General features: G+C 55.6%; 1 protein-coding gene across 1 annotated transcript; it reads right to left on the bottom strand.

Annotated features, from left to right (window-relative positions):
* Positions 1-1,268: 1,268 nt before the first annotated feature.
* On the bottom strand, positions 1,269-10,870 carry PRRT4 (proline rich transmembrane protein 4). The gene is made up of 5 exons (XM_004707796.2): positions 10,811-10,870; positions 9,047-9,796; positions 8,863-8,967; positions 7,909-8,028; positions 1,269-3,548 (listed from the first exon to the last, which is right to left on the bottom strand). Exons 2-5 carry the CDS (start codon positions 9,699-9,701, stop codon positions 1,717-1,719), a joined length of 2,712 nt encoding a protein of 903 aa, XP_004707853.1. The 5' UTR covers positions 9,702-9,796; positions 10,811-10,870; the 3' UTR covers positions 1,269-1,716.
* Between the last annotated feature and the right edge of the window lie 9,129 nt (positions 10,871-19,999).

Below are 19,999 nucleotides of genomic sequence, written 5' to 3'. Positions count from 1 at the left end.
GGGTGTGTGCCTGCAGGGTCCCCTTGCGGTGAGGCTCACCTGCCAAAGTCCTGCCTGGCTATCCTTTCCACCCTGGCTCACACAGCTCAGAGCCCAATGCTCTGATATGGAGCCCTAGCCACGGGTCTCTGCACTGGGAGTTCTGCTTGGGAACTGGGAGTAGGGGCTGGGTGGAGACTGAGAAAGGCAGATTTTCTCCAGAAAGGACCAGCACCCATGGGAGATGCTGCTGCTGCTGGGTTTATGGTGTGTGTGTGTGTGTGTGTGTGTGTGTGTGTGAGCCCAGCCTACCTTGAAGAGCTCCTGCTGGTGTTGAAGAAGGTCTCCTTCTCTTTATGAACCCCAAGCTGTGCAAACCTGGCAGGGGTATTGCTGGGGAATCCCAGCTCAGAGCAACCAGGTCCTTGTGCATGTGTATCCACATCTCCTTCACTGACTACTGGAGCCTGTCCTCAAGATGCCCTGGGGATGGAGTGGTTTCCATTGGGCTGCTAATCACAAAATCTGCAGTTCAAACCCTCTGGATCTACCTAAGAAAGATGAGGTGGTCTGCTTCCACAAAGACTTACTGCCTGGGAAATGCTGTCCTATAGGGTTACTATGAGTCAAAATTGACTGAAGAGCAGTGGGTTTTAGTCCCTAGGCAGGGAGGTGCATGCAAACCATTAAAGCACTTGGCCTTGAAGGTACGAAAGCTTTGAGACCACCCAGATGCCTATGCAGGTGACCTGAAAACCCCGTGGAACAGTTAGTTATATTCTGAACTGTATGGGGTCTCTTGGGTCAGCACCACGGCCACTCGTTAGTCTCTAGCCAGCTGTCCACCAGGAATGGAAGCCAGGCCTGTCAGGACAGGCATTACCACTGAAGGCCTCATCTTTCAGGAGTTGTGTCCCATTTCTAGAAAAAGCCCCTTCCCAAATAGTCAGAAGGTCCTCATGGGGAACTTCCAGGAGTTCACTAATCTCAGCCACAGGACAAGACTCCTGTCTCCTGTCAGGTGGCATAATGGTTAGGCATTGAGACGCTAACCACAAGTTCAAAACCACTGCTCTGAGGCAAGAGAAAGATGAGGCTTTCTACTATCAAGAGTGACAATGTCAGAAACCCACAGGGGGCAGTTCGACAGGGTCATTACGAGTCAGAATCTACTCGCTGCAGGGGAGTGCAAGTCTGAGGTGGCCCACCCACCCAAGGGTTGCTTCTCTTCCACTCTTCCACGGCTGTTGACTTACCTAAGTCTTGCCAATAAAGGTCAGACCTTTCTCCTCTGAAAATATTTTATTGATAAATTAACTCTGAACGCTCTCGCCTTCCACCCAACTTGGGCAACAGCTCCTAGGTAGGCCTCGAGGGGTGGTGCTCAAGGCAGGTACAGCCTCCAAAAACCAACCACTCCTGTTCAGCACCAGAGTGGGCAGTGAAGCACCTTGGACCTTTATTGCTGGTGAGAGGCAAGGGCAGTAGGATCCCCTGCCAGCCCAGAATTGCAGCTTGGGGCATCCGTGCCCAGGGCTCCAGAGAAGGTGGCACTAGTCCCCAATCACCAGAGCCTAACTGCTGACCGGGCCTCCTCCACCCAGGAGACCCTGGATGCGGGAGGAGGCAGGCGAGCTTCTGAGTCGGTGGGACTGGGGAGGCTTACAGTGTGCAGGTCTCGGGCAGGGTGGCACCGGGAGGGAGCGCAGGAGGGAGGGGCGGCGAGGGCCCACCCCTTCACAGGTCAACGGTGTCACTGCCCATGCTCAGCTCATCGATCTGCCGGCAGGCGTCCAGGAATTGCTCCTGCAGCAAGGCCTCCTCGGCCCGCAGCTGGCGGGCAGGCTCCGGGGAGTCGCGGGATGGAGGGGTCAGGGCCTGGTAGGAGCCTGAGGCCGGGAGGCTGGGGCTGCTTGCGGCCGGCCGTGGGGGGCTGAGGACGCAGACTAACGGACAGCGAGGAGGTCTGTCTGGGCTGGAGCAGAGCAGCATGGAAGAGCTGTCCCGGGAAAGTCCGTACAGGGAGCCCGACGAAGCACTGCTGCCCACGGGCCAGGCCCCGGGAGAGGGCGGCTCTGGGGACGTGGGGGATGCGGGGGCCTCCTCCTCAGCCTTCCCGCTGTTTGCCGACCCCTCCTGGGGCCCCACGGAGACAGAGCGGTAGAGGCCGAGCCCGGGCAGGGCCTCTCCGAAGGCGGGACCCTGGAAGAGGCCTGGAGCCAGCAGGGCCTCACTGCAGAGCGCCTCCTCTATGCTGCGCCGCAGGTTGATCGGGGAGGGCGGCCGGAAGTCCACGGTGCAGTCGCTGCCGGGGGACGAGGCATGCGAAGAGGCCGGGTGGGCAGCCCTGCCCTCCAAGCCCCGGCAGCCGCCTCCCTGCAGCAGGAGGTCTGGGCCCGGGCCTGCCAGGGCGCACAGCTGCAGCAGCTCCGCCTCGCCGCCGCGCACCAGGGTGCTGCCCAGGGGCTCCTTGGCAGGGAGCCCCGGGCCCCAGCTCCCGGGCAGCAGCGGCGCCGCATGGCCCGGGGACAGGCGGAAGAGTTTGGCCCAGCAGCGCGGGGGCACCCGCGGGCTGCAGAGCGCTGGGTAGAGGCCCAGCAAGGCCAAGGGCAGGGCGACACCCACCTCGCCAAGGCGCAGGCCCAGCTGGAAGGCCCACCAGGGCCAGGGCCCCTCCAGGCCGGGCTGGCCGCCGTAACCCAGGGCGTGCAGCACCTCATAGCCCTGCAAGGCTCCGCTCAGCAGCCCAAAGGTGCCCGCCACCGGGGCCGTGCGCGCCGCGCGCCGCCACGACTCCCGCGGGGCGAAGGGGCTGCGCGCCTGACGGAGCGGAGTGGCGCCCTTGAAGCCGGATCCCCCCAGGGGCGCCCCAGCCCTCCGCCGCCGGCCCCGCAAGCAGGAGAGAGCCAGCAGGAGCCCCGAGAGCAGGGCGGCCAGGAGGGCGTGCAGACCGCGGGCGGCGAGCCGCAGGGGCAGCAGCGGGCGGTGCGCGGCGCTCCCCAGGGCGGCGGCGGCCGCCAGCCCCAGCCCCAGGAGCAGCAGCGCTGCCAGCCCGCCGGGGCACCGCGGCGGACGCGGCCGGGCCATCAGGAGGCAGGCCAGCCCCAGGCCGGAGGCCAGGCAGGGCAGCGGGAGGTCCTGCAGCAGCAGCCAGGCCAGCGCGGGCAGCCGGGCCCGGTGCCCGTAGGCGTCGTAGAAGAGCGGGAAGGCCCGCGTGGCCCCAGCCGAGAACAGCAGCAGGTCGAGCAGCGCCAGGCAGGGCGCCCCGGGAGGGCAACGCCAGGGCAAGAGGGCCAGAGCCAGCAGGGCCAGCAGAGCCACCAGGCCGAAGAGCGCGCCCACGCCGTACACGTGGGCCTCCCAGGCCAGCCCCCAGCGAGCCCTGGCCTCGGCCCAGTCGGCCCCGAGGCTCAGGAAGAAGAGCGGCAGCGGTGGCGCCGCTGGAGGCTGCAGCTCCGGGTCAGGATCGGGCGGTTGTCCCAGGTCGCAGGGCTCCGGCCCACACTCTGGCTGTGCAGAAGCGTTGTCGAGGTCGGTGGGAGAGGGGTCATCTGGGCCCGAGGTGGGGTCTGTGGGCAAAGAACCCCACGGAGGCAAGGGATACACAGGACCTCTCCCCCATCCCCCCACCACTCCCAGGCAACCACTACATAGGCTCCTCCTGTGGTTTGAACTCCCACCTCATCTCCCTTCAGTTCCCTGTGTTGCTCCTTCCCCTGTATCACAGTGTGCTTCCGCAGAACAGGGTGGTTTTCCTAAATAAGTCAAAGGATTCTAGAACTGAAATGGGCAAACTAGAAGGGAGAGGTTTGGAATTCAGCACCGGCTAGTTCAGACCAGGGCTCAGGCCCCCACCCGGCCCCCAACTGGAGAACAAGGGTTTGCATTCGGCTCATTTCTCTGTGACTGAAATGGTGCCAATGGTTTGTTAAGTACTCGGATCAACTGGTTTTCGAGATGAAGACATTGAGGTTCCAAGAGGCAAAATACTTGTCCAGGACCACAGATTGTCAGAGCCATAGCTAGGCTGCAGGCCTGAGCCTTGGTCTGAACTAGCCCATCCCTGAATTCCAAACCTCTCCCTACTAGTTTGCCCATTTCTTGTTCTATGCCCCTAACATTCAACCCTGGTGCCAGGAGACACTGTCCCCCTTCACACACACACAGACACATACACACATACATACACATCCACACAGGCACAAACAGACACACAGGCACACATATATATACACATATACACAAACACACACACACACACAGAGACACACAGACATACACACACAGCAGGAGAGATAAACCACTCCTGTTGCAGCACTTGGAGAACACACCTCTCCTTATTCACTGGTCTTCCTGCCTGCTACACTCTCAACCCTGTGGCTGTGGACTGGATCCTGACTCACCCACAAAGCCATTGGTCAAAGGCTGTTTGTATAAAGAGCCCTTTGGTTCTTAGCCCATTTTACAGAAGGTGACATTGAGATGGACTCGCTGGCCTAAAAACAGCTTCCCCCAGAGGTTTCCCTTGAACCTCAGGAAGGAGCAATTCAGGCGATCTGAGTGAGTCCCTCAGGTACTCTGGGGCTTGCTCAGTCAGCCCCTCAGCCCCACGCTGTACGCCAACACCTTCCACCTGGGGAAGTGGGAGTCAACCATGACAAGAGAGGGTAAAGAGTAAGATGCCTGGGCCAAGAGGTGAGTGAAAAAAGGTTAACTTGGGTTCTTTTCAGAACCAGGAAGTCAGGGAAGATGCTGGGGGCTGAGCCTCTCTCTGCAGACCCCCAGATGCAGGGGCGAATGGAGAGAGAAAGAGAGGTAGAGAAGGATGGGGGCAGCCTCAGGGGCCAGGGGTGGGGGTGGGGGGGGTGTAGTGGACTGGAGGCAGTTGTGGAATGCTGGAGAAGCCTGCTCTGTTGGCCCTGTCCTGGCCATGCCCTGCCAGCCCCAGGGAAATTCCAGGAACACCCCTACCCCAGGTGGCACCCGCTCACACTGGGAACATGCCCAACAGAGCAGGCCTGAGAACAGGGAATAGGAGGGAAGGGCCAGAAAGCTCTGGCTTAGAGAGAAAAGACAATGGAATCAGACACGAGGGGAGGGCAGACGAGGCGGGGTCAACAATGAAACACCTGTCACTGCCTCTTATAGGAACATGGCAGCATTTGCCCGGGTCGGTTCCATCACCTTCTTCACACCAGAAATGGGTAGGAGGCCTAGTGCACAGGACTGTACAGTGGCTCAGTGAGGCGATGTGTCCAGGCTCTCAGAATCCGCAGAGGTCTGCCCTCTTCCAGCCTCACTTTTCACCAGGGGCCCATCTCTCACCTCTGTCCCAGAGCACAGTGGCCGCTAGAACAAACGTCAGTATTCCTTGGAAGCCAGGAAGGAAATGAATTCCAACCAGAAAGTGGACCAAGCCTGCTGCAGCGTAGAGAACTTTTCAGGGTGGGACCTTTTGAAAGCAGATCAGCAGACCTTTCTTCTAAGGCACTTCTGGGTGGGTTTAAACCAGCAGCCTGTCAGTTCGGTAGTTAAATGTGTAACCCCCTGGCACCGTTTACCAGGAACTCTTGACAAAACACAGGCACAGCCTGGGCTTCAGAGAAGGGTATTCTGAATGGGAAGCACTGCTCATTCCCAGGGCTCAGAGCAAGTCCAGGCTCCCAGAACTGGGCAGGTGGGCTGGGGGTAGGGACAGGGAGAAGAAACCCCAGCTTTTGTCTTTGAGGGGTTCACTTGATTTGTCTCCTGGCACCCCACTGGAGCCTTCCTTTTCTCACAGAAGACAGGGATCTCTAGTCCCCATTCCCAGATCCCCTCTCCTGAACAACCCTCCCTCCAAGGTGGCCCTGAAGCCCCTCTTGACCTCTGGGGGGTGGGGAGGGCAGAGATGGGATGTCCATGTGGGTGATCTCATCAGTGAGGCAGGAGGAGGCTGGGGAGAGGTATGGGCTGGGACAGGCTACTTTTGGGTCAATCTGCCAGCAGCCTGGATCACAGGGCAGGGGTGGGGGGATGTGGCCCTGCTCCACTGTGAAGCCTCAGCTGTCTCCATCCCCCAGCCCCAATACCTCCATGTCATTGAGAATAATAGCCTTCTGGGGTGGGGGTGGTATATGGCATGGGCACCCATCAATCAGAAGTAGCCAGCCAGGGTGGGGGGAGGAGTGTCAGAGCACCAAGGGCAGTGGGTCCCTAACAACTTGTCTGGAAGTGTCTCAGTACTTTAGCCAACTGGACAGCTGTCCTGATATGTACTGGTAGAGCCCAGCTCTGTTCATGCCCACCTAATGTGAGAGAAACCCCAGGGGCTGAAGGCTAACCTCACCTACCTTGGTGAGGCTCTAGAGGAGAGACTCCCTTGGTCCCCCATCTGCTTGGCACTCTGCTCCCACATGTGCAGTCCAGTCCTCCTGGGTTTATCCAAGAGGAGCAGGCAGGAAGCGGCTGGGTTCCCGCAGCCCCAGTGAAGGGGGGAGGATGCCAGTCTGCCAAGCCAGGCTCGCTCTGATACTGTCCAGACTCATTAAACCTGCCCAGCCATCTCTGTCACCCAGGCTGACACACTGCTGCCAGCATCCTTCCCCTGAGGCATAGAGCCAGTCCCCCAACCCACAGCAGACCCGAAACTGCCACCCACTAAGGGCGCATGGGAACCAGAGGGACCGTAGAGAGTCTAAGCTGGAGCTAGTGAGCTCGCTGGTGCCGTGTGAAATCTGCTGCTGAAGGGAGCAGGGGGCACAGGGTTCCTCTGCTGGCTCCCGGCCGAAGTGAACCTTCTACAGAAGCAAAGCAGACCCTGCAGGCCCTGGGCACACATCTTCATCTGTCAAAAGCCGTCCCCCTCCCCGCCCACCAACAGCAGATGGGCCCTTCACTCTATGGGTGGTGTTCTGAGGTAGACAAGAAGTCCCACTGCTGCCTAGGGCCCCAGGGCAGGGGTGTCTGAGCATGAGGTCTGGAAGGGTATGTGGGAGCTGTGGAAGAAAGACCAAGGTTAATGGCTATCATTCAGTGAGCATCTAACTTGTGCCTGGTCTGATGTCCACCGTTTGCTTATACTATCTGGAAGCATGACCATAACTCTGCAGAAGAGCTGCTAACCATTAAAACCTATTGTACGGAAGGCAGTCCCTGGGTGTGCAAATGGTGAGTGTACTTGGCTGCTCACAGGAAGGCTGGTAGTTCAAGCCTATCCAGAGGCACTTCAGAAGAAAGGCCTGATGATCAATCCCACTCCCCCCACCAAAACTCAGCCTTTGAAAACCCTACAGAGCCCAGGTCTCGTTAGACACACATGAGTTTGCTATGAGTTTGTTGTGAGTTTGTCGACGTGATGGCAATAGGCTTATTGTATAGATGAGAAGACTCGGGCTCAGAGAGGTTAAGGAACCTCAGCTAGTCACTAAGACTCAACGTCAGGTCTGCAAGATTCCAGAGCTCAGGGGCCTCCTCTGCACCACCAGCTCGCTCGTCTGGGTGCAAGACTCCCTTGATTGAGGGTGGCACCTGTCTGTTTAAGGCACTCTCTTCAGTGTCTTCCCAGTGAGTGGCCTAGGCCCTGCTCTGCTCAGGGCCAACAGCACATCAAGTCAGATTAGATGCAAAGGAGAGAGCCCCCAGCTTGGGGTGGGGGTGGGGGTGGGGTGGAGTGGCGGGCCAGATTGACTGGAGGTCAGTGCTGTGCGCCCCTGATCCACTACCTCCTGCTCTGTTGGCCTGTGACTGCGAAACCTTCAGAGGACTCAGCTCCGAGGCCCTTCTCCAGCCACGCTGGGTCTCAGACCAGGAATATTTCTGTCCACCGTCAGGAGGAAGAGAATGGGGATGACATGGCGATGGCCATGAAATAAAAGGATCCCCAAAGGGGCTAGCATGTAATAGGTGCTCAGTCAAAAAGTGCTGAGTTCCCGTGAAAGGAAATCTTACCTGGTGACTCTGTTGCAACTGTGGCAGAGCTCAGGGAGGCAGCTGGATCCAGCAGGCTCAGCCTGGACAGCTTCCTCTCTGGAGGATGGGAGGATGGGGACAGCGTGGTGCCAAAGAACCCTGTGAGGGAGCACAGGGACTCAGCTGCCACCCTCCCTGCTGGGCTGGGACTTCGGAGAGCATCCTGCCCTTGTCTGTACTGGTCCCATGAATGCCACTATCCCACGAAGGCTAGCTGCATGCACGCCAGCGCTCAGCCAGCAAGGATGGAGCCAGCCTGGGCCTGGCAGGGAGGACATTACCCTGCAAGAGCAGGGGCCCCTGTGCCAGTCAAGAGAACAATGCAGGCATCCACAGAGGCACAGAGGAAAGGGCGGGGCTGGGCAGGCCCTGAGCTCAGGGCTTAGCATGCAGCATCATTGTTGGCTGCTGTTGTGTTAAGGGACTGCACAAACAACAGGATCCAACCATTATGAACGATTCTTGGGGTTTTCTTTGGCTGAGCTCAGATGGTGTAGTGACAGTGGTTCCACATTGGGGTGCTAAGGGCAGCGGTTTGAAACCACCAGTCACTCCTCAGGAGAAAGGAGGGGCTTTCTACTCCCGTACAGTTACAGTCCCAGAAAGAATTACAGACCCAGCCCTAGAGGGTCACCATGGGTTGGCATGGACCCAGTGGTAGTGACTGTGGTCTTGGTTTGAGATCTTCATAAGTAGATCCCCAGTCCTTTCCTCCTAGTCTGTCTTTGTCTGGAAGTTCTGCGGGAAATGTGCTCAGTATCAGAGCAACACTCCAGCTTCCATTGACAGATGGGGGTGGTTGGGCTGTGCTTGGGGCGCATTGTCTGGAAATCAAACTGGGTCCCCTGCATGCAAGACAAAGGCTTCACCACCAGACCACCACTGCAGGCAGAGGCCCTGGCTGCCTAAACATGTGTTGAAACCAACACTCACCTGGGGATTCTGAAACTCCAGAGGCAGAGTTTGGGAGTGTTGTTGCACCTGGGAGGCTCGGTCCTGAGACGTTCCGGAGGGGTGACAGAGTTGTGCCAAAGAACCCTGCCAAAGGAGCCCTGCTGAAGCAGCTGCTGCCAGGGCCATCTAGCAGGAGCTCCCCTCAGGAGGAGAGGGTACTCACCAAAAGGTCCCAGGCGCCCAGCAATCTCTGCCAAACTGGCCCGTAGGCTAGGCAGCAGGGGCAACGTCCGGTGCCCAAGCGTGGGGGCGGCACCGGCTCTCACTGCCATGTCAAACTTCAGTTCCAGCTCACTCTGGTGGGGCCTGGGTGCACTGAATGGAGGTGCTGTGGCTGTCAGGGCAGTGCCCCAGGTCACAGAGCCCATCTGGGGCTGGGAGGGAGCTGTGGGCCGGGCCTGGGGCCCAGAGAGCGGGGATGTGGATGCCAAAGGCAGGGAGGAGGCCCAGGGCATAGAGCTGCCTTCAGCAGAGCCCCACTCAGGGGGAGAGCTCCCCAGAGAGCCCACCAGCAGTTCCCAAAGGGGATCCATCCTCAGCCCACTGGCCACCTCCTCCTCCTCTGGCTCCCGGCCCAGTCCAGGAGGTAGTCGCTGGGTTTCGGTGACAGGGCTCCCCCAGGCAGCAGCCGGTCCCCGAAGGTGGAATTTGAAGTTAAGTCCCAGGTTGAGCGACAGCATCGAGGCCTCGCTCTGAGGTGGGGGGCTCAAAGTGTTGAGAGTGACACCCGGGGTTGGGGGGGCCAGCTGGGGGCCCACAGGGACGGCTAGCAGGGCCCAGCAGAAGAGCCCTAGCCCCAGGCAGCCACAGCTGGCCATGGCCTTACACCTCTAGCGGGAGCCAGGCCTGGGGATAGGGGAAGCACCAAGCGTGGGGTGGGCGCAGGTCTTCAGCACCTTTGAGCTCGAGGGTCCTGGATAAAGGAGAGACTCATGAGCACTGGCTGGGGCCATCCCTTTCCAGGATCCCATGTCGGTGGGGTGGGGGTGGGGGCATGCAAAGTTCTGCCTAAGGCAAGGGTGACATGCTGGCTCTGCATTTGGCCACCCCTGCCCCCACCTGCTTGGCCTGGGGCTGGGCCAGACTGCATTGCTCAATTACCCCACAGCATGAGCTAGGACTTAGTTACCCCACAGGGTGGGCTTAAACTCAGTCCCCCTCCCTTCCCCTCCTTCCTGCATCCCCAAATTTCCACTGAGGCAGACAAGCGCCCTGCAAGCTGTGAACAAGCAAACCCTCACTCCCTGATGGGGCCAAACCTAGTCCTGCCCCCACCCACCCCCAGCTCTGATCTGAGACCTGTCACAGACCCTGGGAGGGCGGAGGGCAGGGCTAAGAGCCTGCAGAGCTGAGGGGAGCTCTGGTAGGCAGGGTTGGGTCCCCTCAACCACGCCCCTACCCCAGACCCTAGAAGTATCTGGGGAGGGGCAGCTTGGAAAAGGCAGGCCGGCTCTTCCCCTCTACCAGCGCCCCAGCACACACATCTGGTGGGGGGAGGGGACGGAGAGGGAGGGAACACACATGCACCGGCACCCATACATCACACACAGGGCCACACCTAGCACCCGTGACACTCTCCCACTCACCCTTCACAAACCCCTGCACACATGTGCACGCGCACACATGCACACAGGTTCTGACCCAAGCTCCAGGCTCCCAGCAGCCTCTCTCTCTGTGTCTGCCGGCTGTCCTCTCGCTCGTGGACACACACACACACACACACACACACACACACACACACACATCCGCGTGCGCGCCTTGGCAGACAGCATACAGTCACCAAGAAGCACACCCCTACACACTCACACACTGTATAGACAGCCACGCGCTGCCATCCCCACACGCACGCCCCTCCATGCTCCGCACCCCACTTACACGCGCGAGCCAACCCCCCACACACACACGCCCCCCAGCCCGGCCCCCCAACCTGCTCCGCTCGCACTCTCCCGCAAGCTCCTCCGTGAAGCGGCGGCCCGGGGGCCCGGGGGCCAGGCTGGGCAGCGCTGAGTCGGCGGAGCCTCGCTGTCCTCTCCGGAGCCCCGGCTGCAGCTCGCGGCCCCGACGACCCTCGGCTCGTCCGCGGCACCGCCTCCCGGCTCCGCAGCCCCGCGCGCGGCCGGCCGGCCCGCCCTCCCCCCCCCTCCCCGCGCTCCCTCCGCCCGCCGCCCGCGGTCCGCCCGGCTCCGCTCCGCCACCCTGCCCGCAGATCACCGCGGCGGCGCGGGCGCTCGGCTCAGCCCGCACCGCAACCCAGCACGCCGGGCGGCCGGCGCTCAGCTCCCCGCACGCTTCCTGGGAAACACACCGCAGGCCCAGGGCGCGCCCCCGCCCGTGCGCGCGCGCGTGGGTACACACACAGGCACGCACACACACGCACACCCACACCTCTCCCCCGCCCCTCCACCAGTCTGCCCCAGATGGCACCCTGGCGCTAAAAGCCACTCGGTTTCTAAAGCCACAACCACCACGGGTAGAGCCCCCTGGATGGCGCACGCAGTAGGCGCTTGACCACTAACCTAAAGGCTGTTAGTTCGAAACCACCAGCTCAGCGCCCCACTTAAGATCGACCTGGAGAGCCGGAAGGTTACCGCAGAGAAGCCCTATGGAGCCGTTCCACTCTCGGGACACACGGGGTTGCCGCACCCGCCATCTAGCCAGCTAGCAAGGCTTTGGTTTGGGTGCCAGGGTTTGAGGCCACGGGCTTTTATTTCGTCCGCCTCTCCACAGCCCCATGGACGGCTGACGCTGTTCCCACTGTGCAGACAGGGAAATGCCTGCATTTGCCCAAGATGTTGCCCGCATTTGCCCAAGAGGACCTAGGTTGGCCCAGAGGGATTTGGACCCAGTCTCTGCCTACCCTGGTGGGTTTGCGTCATTGTACTGCTCCTCGGGGTCCCTCCCTCTGACGGCTCACAGGTGAGCTGCTAAATATCAATCCAGGTGCAACACGTCTTTCTACTCCAACTGATCTCAAAGGTCCCTGGAGGTGCCCACCTGTCTTCCTGGAGGAAACCCTGAGCTAAGCTGCTGGTGAGAGGAGGGTTCCCACCTGTTTCCAACAGGGCGTAGTGGAGAACAATATTCCCAGACCGTGTGCAGCCTCACTGGACAAGAATCGCGGGCAAAGCATGACATGCGTGGAACAGGCGGTCACAGAGCGTTTCATGGACCCTGTGGTGCTGCACTAGTGACTGGGCTGAGTAGTGCTGGTTCCTTTATGATGTTTGGAGGCTCAGATCCTTTCAAAAGTCCTACCCAAGTTCTAGTGTTTAAAGGTATCAAGAGGGCAGAGAACACCTGAGGTCCCCCCGCCCGCCCCCCCACTGTAAAAAGCCATCCTGAGCCAAAAATCTCAGACCCCAGGAAAAGAATGAGGCTTTCTAGTTCTGAAGAGTTAGTCTCAGAAGCCCACAGGGCAGTTCTACCTGGTTCCACAGGGGTCGCTATGAGTCAGAATCAACTCTAGGGCAATGAGTCTGGCTTGGTTTGGGTTGGCAGAAGAGCCCCCCAGTGAAGCACATTCAAGATCTGTCTGGAGGGGTGGAGGCACCCAGAGGTACCGGGGCAGAGGGGGAGGAGACAGAACAGTGGAGCAGCAGGCTCGACTGACTTCGTAGCTCAGAGACAGAAGCCAGGGGACCACATGGCAGCGGGTCTGAGGACTACAGAGAAACGTGGCTCCTGGCTGAGGAGAGGTGCTGCTGCTGACCAATGACTGCAGTCCTTCCTGTATTCTAATCTTGGCAGTTGTTGTCAGGCGCCACCAAGTCGATTCTGACTCACAGCTGCCTGATGTACAACAGAGCAAAGCACCACCGCTCCTGCACCGTCCTCACAATTGTTCTTCTCTTCGAACCCTTTGTTACAGACACTGCGTCCATCCTTCTTGCCAAGGGCCTTCCTCTTTTTCGCTGCCCCTCTACTTAACAAGCACGATGTCCTTTTCCAGGGACCGAGCTCTCCGAACAACATGTCCAAAGCACCTGAGACAAAGTCTCTCACCAGCCTGGCGTCTAAGGAGCCGTCTGACTGTACTTCTTCCGACACAGATTTGTGGGTTCTTGTGGCAGTCTGTGGTAACCTGTTAGATTTTTTAATAACGACATCACTCTTTAATCAGGAAAGGATAAAAAAGGATGCCCTCAAAACTCAGCTGTCCTACTGTGTGAGGGCTAGCTTAGCACCCTGCAGGGTAGTGCAAAGAGCTTGCTACAGGCCAGCAGTGGAATCCACCCCCACCCTATGGCAGCCACGGCAAACTCTATGGTCACCGGGAGTGTGGTCACCGGGAGTCAGAAAGAAGGGGTGCAGTCTAACTCTGATGCACACAGGCCACTAGGAGTCAGAATCCAATCTACAGCCATGGTTTTGTTTTTGCTTTGTGGGAGGTGGGTTGGTCGTTACATAATCTGGTGTCAGTTTGAGAGGATTATGAGTGAAGGGGTGGCGTCTGGCCTGTCAATCAAGATATAACCAATGAGGCCTCTGTATGGGCATGGCCTTCTCCTGAGAATTCTGGGAACTCCTGCATTTCCTCCTTGGAGGCGGGAGACACTTCTCTCCCACTCTACTCCCTCCCTGAGAGATGCTCTACTGACAAGACACATGGTGCTATGCCTGGGAGCTCAAGAAGCCACATGGACCTACTCTGATGCAACCAGACCTCTGGAGCCCGAGAAGCCACGTAGAGACCCCTGCCAGCCCTGAGATGCTTAAACACCACTGGATCCACAAGACTTCCAACCCACTGGCCTGTGATCTTCCTGTATTCGGCATCATTGCATGTGTTTTGTGAGTCTGAAGAGGACTTTATAGATTGGTATGGACCTATGGACTAATATGGGACTTATGGAGTTGATCTGGACTGGGCTGAGATGTTTTCTCAATATTCAATTGCTCTTGTATATAAACCTCTTTCTTATTCACATATGCACGTTTATGAATTTGTTTCTTTAGTCTATCAAGACTAACACAGTGGGGGGTGGGGGGTGTCTTTGCTTGTTTTGATTTTGTTGTCATAGCATTTAACTCATGGTAGCTGTTCAATGGATTTTGATAAATAAATAAATGCATGACTCTGGGCCCCATTTGGACAGTGGGTTGCTTTTCAGAAAGGCCTGTGGAACAGTCTCTGTCAGAGTCCCCCAGTTGAGGGAAGGAGCACTCGTGCCCCCACCCCCACCTCCAAACTGGTTTGTCAGTGGTGCAGCCTGGAGCTTATGTTGAGTCCCTAAACAAAGCCTCCTCAGGGGTCTCTGGAGGTCCCTTCTCAGGAGGGCTCCCCATCTCCACCCCCACCTCCAGTCCTTTAGGGGCTGTCTGCTCTGATTCAGCCCCCGGTTTTTTCTATTATACTTAATAAAAGCTCTCCCGCTGGGGACATTTTCCTTGAATCCTTCTCTTAGAAAGGTTCATTTCCTGCTAATCATGTTCAATAAAGACTTGCAAGAGGAAAGGAAGAAATGAACGACCCCCTGTGCATTCTATAGCACTCCTCGTGGCCAAGCAGGGCTTACCCAGGAATTACACTCCAAAATGTATCACAACGGGAAGCCAGAGTTCTGAGTTAAGATGGCGATTGAATACATTCATCTCATCTTAGACCTTCCCAGAACTCCACTAAAACTCCAGTAAAGAGATTTTTAAACCAAGATATAAGCATCTGAGGACAAGGAGACAAGAAAGGGGACAAAAGTAACGGAATCGCTGGCAGGGTCAGGAGAGACAGCCACGTGGTTACTGTCTTTGCAGCTCAAGGAAAGACAGACCAAAGTAGCAATATGACAAAATAATAATTTATAAATTATCAAGGGTTAATGACGGAGAGGGAAGCGGGGAGGGAGGGGGAAAATGAGGAGCTGATGCCAGGGGCTTAAGTGGCAAATGTTTTGAGAATGATTGGGGTAATGAATGTACAAATGTGCTTTACACAATTGATGTATGCATGAGTTGTGATAAGAGTTGTATGAGCCCCTAATAAAATGATTTTTTTTAAAATGAGGGACACCTTAATTGACATGGCTGGATTCTGGGAGGTGCAGAGCTGGTAGTTCAAGGTATCTCTGGAACTGTGGGTGGAGAGGGTGTGAAACTAAGAGAAACTAGGCATTCCAGGAGCTCCTAGTGCAAATAGTTAAAGTGCCTTTTGCAAACCTCAAAGTTGGAGATTCAAGTTTGCCTAGAGACACCTTGGGAAAAACACCTGACCATCTATGGCCAAAATCCAGTCGCTGAAAACCCGACAGAGAACAGTTCTGCTGTGGCACACATAGATGGGGTTGCCACGAGTAAGAATACATTTGATGGCAACTGAAAAAGGGATGTTAGGGCCCTCGATCTCTTCCAGAACTCCAAGCTCCGGGGCAACTGGTAGGGCCCTATGCCGGCATGGAGAATATTCCTCTGGCGGGTTCTTCTAGCTGAGGGAAGCTTCCAGCACCGTTGTGAGTGGAGATACCATACTGGAAATGCGGAAAGCCGGGGCACTCTGGACCCACAGCTTGTCAAAGTAAAAGACTACTCCAGGCTATTTCTCCAGCCCCAGACCTGAAGATACTGACATAGAACTGCAGCAATAGATCAATCACCCTAAAGCAGCACGTCCACCCTGAGACCAGCTCCTCTTGATCATGGCCAACAGATAAGGATACCAGACATTCAGGAGAAAGGCAAATGGATCAAACAAACTGTCAGTGACCCAGGGAAGATGAATTATTTGGAGAGAAAAGGCTTCCCCCAAAATTGTTAATATCCTTAGAGAGATAAGAGAAGGCATCTTATCTCAAATCCATGAAACAAGAACAGGATGCTATGCAAAGGAACATTGGAGAGGGGCAACAGCAACAGTGACATCTTTTTTCTTTCTTAGAATAATGACTTCTTAGAAAAGAAAATCACAGTAATAGAAATCAAAACTTCCTGAAGAAGATTGAAAGATAAGGTAAATTAAATCTCCCTCGGAAGTAAAGTAAACAGACTAAACCAAACACACAAACCCACTGCCTCCAGTAGCTTCTGACTTATAGTGACCCTATCGAGGGTTTCCAATGCTGTAAAACTTAGCAAGAGCAGAGAGCTTCATCTTCCTCTCATGGGGCGGCTGATGGCTTTGAACCGCTGACCTTGCAGTTGGCAGTCCAAGAGGTAGGGATTTCGGGAGAGAACCAAACAAAGAGAACAGTAGAATGCCAGTCTTAGAGTGTAACTTCAAAAAGAAAAAAAAGAAGAAACTCATTAATGAACTAATTCCTGAGATTTTTCTGGATGTGAAAGACATGAGTAATGAAAGTATAAGGATGGCCCTCTCCACTTCCCAACACCAGGAATGCAAATAACCCCCCACTCAGGCAAATTAAAGAGGAAAACCTGCAAACCTCCAGGAGAAAGAACACGTAAGATATGACAGATCCGGGATCAGAAAGGCTTCAGATTTCTCAGCAGCGGCCCTGGAAGCTAGAAGCAGTGCCTTCAAAATTCTTGAGCAAACGGACTTTGGGCTTAGAATTTATATCCTCCAAGCTACCAATCAAATAACTTTTTTTAATGACCTCCCATGCATAGTTTATAAAGAAGCTACTAGAGAAAAATGGTACCTGAAACCCAGAAGAAGCCAAGAATATAGAAGGTATGGAATGCAGAAAACAGGAGATCTGTTACAGGCGAGATGGGGGGTGGAGGGGGAGGTGGACAGGGATGGCCCTTGGAAGGCATGAAGGGGGACCAGGACATTAGCACGCACTGTGTGTATAGGAGAACCGCCCAGACGGGAGCAGTGAAACTAGTTCAGGAGGTGGGCATATGGACCGCTGTCATCTCGACTTGTCTTGGGGATCCCAGATCAGAATGTCTTCAGGAGCCTGGTCCAGATTCTCCCTTGTCCTTACCTGGTCTTGACCAAGTGCTTGGAGGCTCCTGTGTGCCAAAATGTGGAGCTAGATCCAGCCCTCACCTTCCTACTTCTTAATCCTTTCTGACACCAGCTGTCTATAGGGCACACTCCTTGACCCTAGTCGCCTGGCGCTAGAGCAGAACTCACAGGCGGAAGGGACTCCAGTGTGTTATTTATGTTTAAACATAAGGGCAGGGAGGAAGAGGAAGTCTCTCGGGAGATGGGCTGACACAGCGGCTGCAGCACTGGGCTCTAGCATAGGAACAAGGTGAGGATGGCGCAGGACCAGATAGGGTTTGGTCCAGGCTGATAAGGATTGGAACTGTCTCAGTGAAACCAGACAACAACACACTTCAACTCACTGCCACTGAGTTGATTTCAATGCATAGCGACCCTACCAGACAGGGTAGAACTGTCCCTGCAGGTTTCCTGGACCGTAACTCTGGACAGAACTAGAAAACCTCCCTACTCTCCACTGGAGCTGCTGGTGGTTTCCAAATGCTGACCTTAAGTTTACAGCCCAACTCATAACCTACAGTAACCCATCTCCTTTGGGTTTGATATTTGCTGGAAGGCTCGCAGAACTCATGAGCGCACTCCACGATAGATGTATTACGGCAAAGGGACACAAAGCAGGATCATCACAAGGAAGACACACAGGCAAGGGGAGGAGGGTCCCCCAACACACAGCTTCCTCGTCTCAGAGAGCATACCGCCTTCTCAGATGTGTGGATGTCTTCCACCAACCAGGAAGCTCTCCCAGTCTTCATGCTTGGGACATTTATCAGCCAGTCCTGCGTGATAGGCTAAACCACAGGTTCCCAAACTTATGTGGCTTACAGCTCCCTTGCTGGAGACATGTGCGCGCACACACACACAGCTCAGCGTCTCCTAGCAATTAAAAACATTTGCACTATAGTCCATAATCCAGGATAAAGTGTAGGTGTCTGCTTTTGTAGCCCCCCTGTATTGCTCCAGCGACCCCGCCCCCAGAGAACAGTATCACCCACCAGCCTCCCAAGGGCGGTCTTTTCTGTCCTGGCTGTCAGCACAAATCAACCACGCGGCCTAGAAGTTCATAGCCAAGATGTTCCAAGTCCTTCAAAGGTTATTTCTCAGGAGCCAAGGACCAAGGCCACCTGACTTTGGGGAAAGCCAAATTCTTTGCTGCTCAGAGTGTTCTGATCTGACCTGCTCCTGAGAGAGGGAGATAGGCGTGAGCCCCAAAGCAGAATACACAGTCCCTGACCATATTCCAGCCAGATGTCCGTGTTCTGGTCCCTACGGCAGCCCTGCCAGATGCCCTCACTGCTGCCCTCGTGACATTCCCACCCACCAACTCCAAACTCACTGCCACTGAGTAGATTCAGACTCGTAGCAACCCTATAGAACACAGTACGACTGCCCTTGTGGGATTCCAAGATTGTACAGCGTCCCATCTTTCATCCAAGGAGCAGCTGGTGGTTTCAAACTACTGACCTTAAAGTTATCAGGCCAACTCGAAATCCGCTATGCTGCCAGGGCTCCTGACCTTCCCACAACCATCCCACCTAAGACTCGTGTCAACTGTCAGGGAGGGCAAAGCCTCCCCAAGGGCAGCCGTCCTGTCCCCGCTTCCCATTGGATGGTGCAAAATGGCCTTGGCCTCTCACATTTGGGTTACGCTTGCTTCTGAGTATTGTTTAGGAACACACACATTTGTGGTGAAACTATAAATAAAAGCCAGGGAAGGATTAACTTCAAAATCAAGGGCGGAGGAGGCAAGGAGAGAGTGGCTATGTATGACTGAGGTGGAAATTTGGGCAGCTGGTGGCTGAGTTAGTATCAACTCAATGGCAGTGAATGTTTGGTTGTTGTTGTCTCTGGTTTTTGATGGTGTAGTGCAGTGGCTCTCAGCCTTCCTCATGCCGCGACCCTTGTATAGAGTTCCTCATGTTGGGGTGACCCCCCCAATCATAAAATTATTTTCATTGCTACTTCATAATTTGTAGTTTTGCTACTATTATGAATCGGGGGACCTCTGTGAAAGGGTTGTTTGACCCACAGGTTGAGAACCGCTGTTGTAGTGGGTTATGAATTGGGCTGCGAACCACAAAGTCAGTGGCTCCGTGGGAGAAAAATGAGGCTTTCTACTCTGGAAAAGACTTGCCGTCTCTGAAACCCGCAGGGGCAGTTCTACCCTGTCTGGAAGGTGCCGATGAGTTGCAGTCAGCTCGAGGCCAGTGAGTTCCATTTCAGTCTGGTTCGTAGGAATTGGTCACATTCTGTTTTGGTAATTATGTTGTGCTAGTTCAGGTAGACTAGAGAAAGAAATTCATACACACACATATGTGTAAGATAGTTTTATACACAAGAGGAATTGAACATCGAGAAAACATTCCAGCCCAGTCCAGATCAAGTCCATAAGTCTGATATTAGCCCATATGTCCAATAGCAAGCTGTAAATTCTGCTTCAGAATCACACGATACATGCAATAACGCCGAATGCAGGAAGATCACAGGCCAGTGGGTAGACAGTCTTTGGATCCCGTGGTGTAAGCATCTCAGCACTGGCAGGGGGCTCTTCGTAGTTTCTCCAGCTCCCAGGGCTGCATCAGGGTAGGTCCATGTGGTTTCTCCTCAGGGATGTCTCACAGGAAGTCAGCAGAGAACGAGAAGTGTCTCCCGCCTCCAAGGAGGAAATACTGGATTTCCCAGAATCTTCAGGAGAAGGCCATGCCCACACAGAGGTCTCATTGGCTCTATCTTGATGGACAGGCCAGACTCCACCCCTTCACTGTAATCATCAACTTAACACCAGATTATGTAACTACCACATATGTGGTGGTGAAGGGGTCCCGGTGAGGCAGTGATTGGGCACTACACTGTTAACCAAAAAGTCTGCTGTTTGAACCCCCTAGTCACTTCTCAGGAGGGAGAGGTGGCAGTCTGACACCATGAGAATGACAGTTCTCCTCTGTCCTGTGGGGGTCGCTGTGAGTCAGAATCAACTGGGCAGCAGTGGGCCTAGATGCAATAGATACATGGATGTTCATTTTTGGTTTTTTAAAATAATTTTACAAGGGGACAACAAGCAATCCAAATTGGTGGGGAGGTGGGTGTGGGAGACCTGGTAGGGCAGGATCAAGGGGAATGTAACAAACAGGAAGTGCTGAAATCCTGGTGGGGACTGAGCATGATAGTGGGACAGGAGGAGAATCAAGGGAAATAGAGGAAAGAGCTGGGAGG

The sequence above is a fragment of the Echinops telfairi genome, unplaced genomic scaffold, assembly GCF_000313985.2.
Source record: "Echinops telfairi isolate 266 unplaced genomic scaffold, ASM31398v2 ScPeMD7_23;HRSCAF=83, whole genome shotgun sequence".
In the NCBI taxonomy this organism is placed as follows: Eukaryota; Metazoa; Chordata; class Mammalia; order Afrosoricida; family Tenrecidae; genus Echinops; species Echinops telfairi.
Note: the sequence above shows the minus strand (reverse complement) of the source record. Positions and strands in the feature narration are given on the sequence as shown.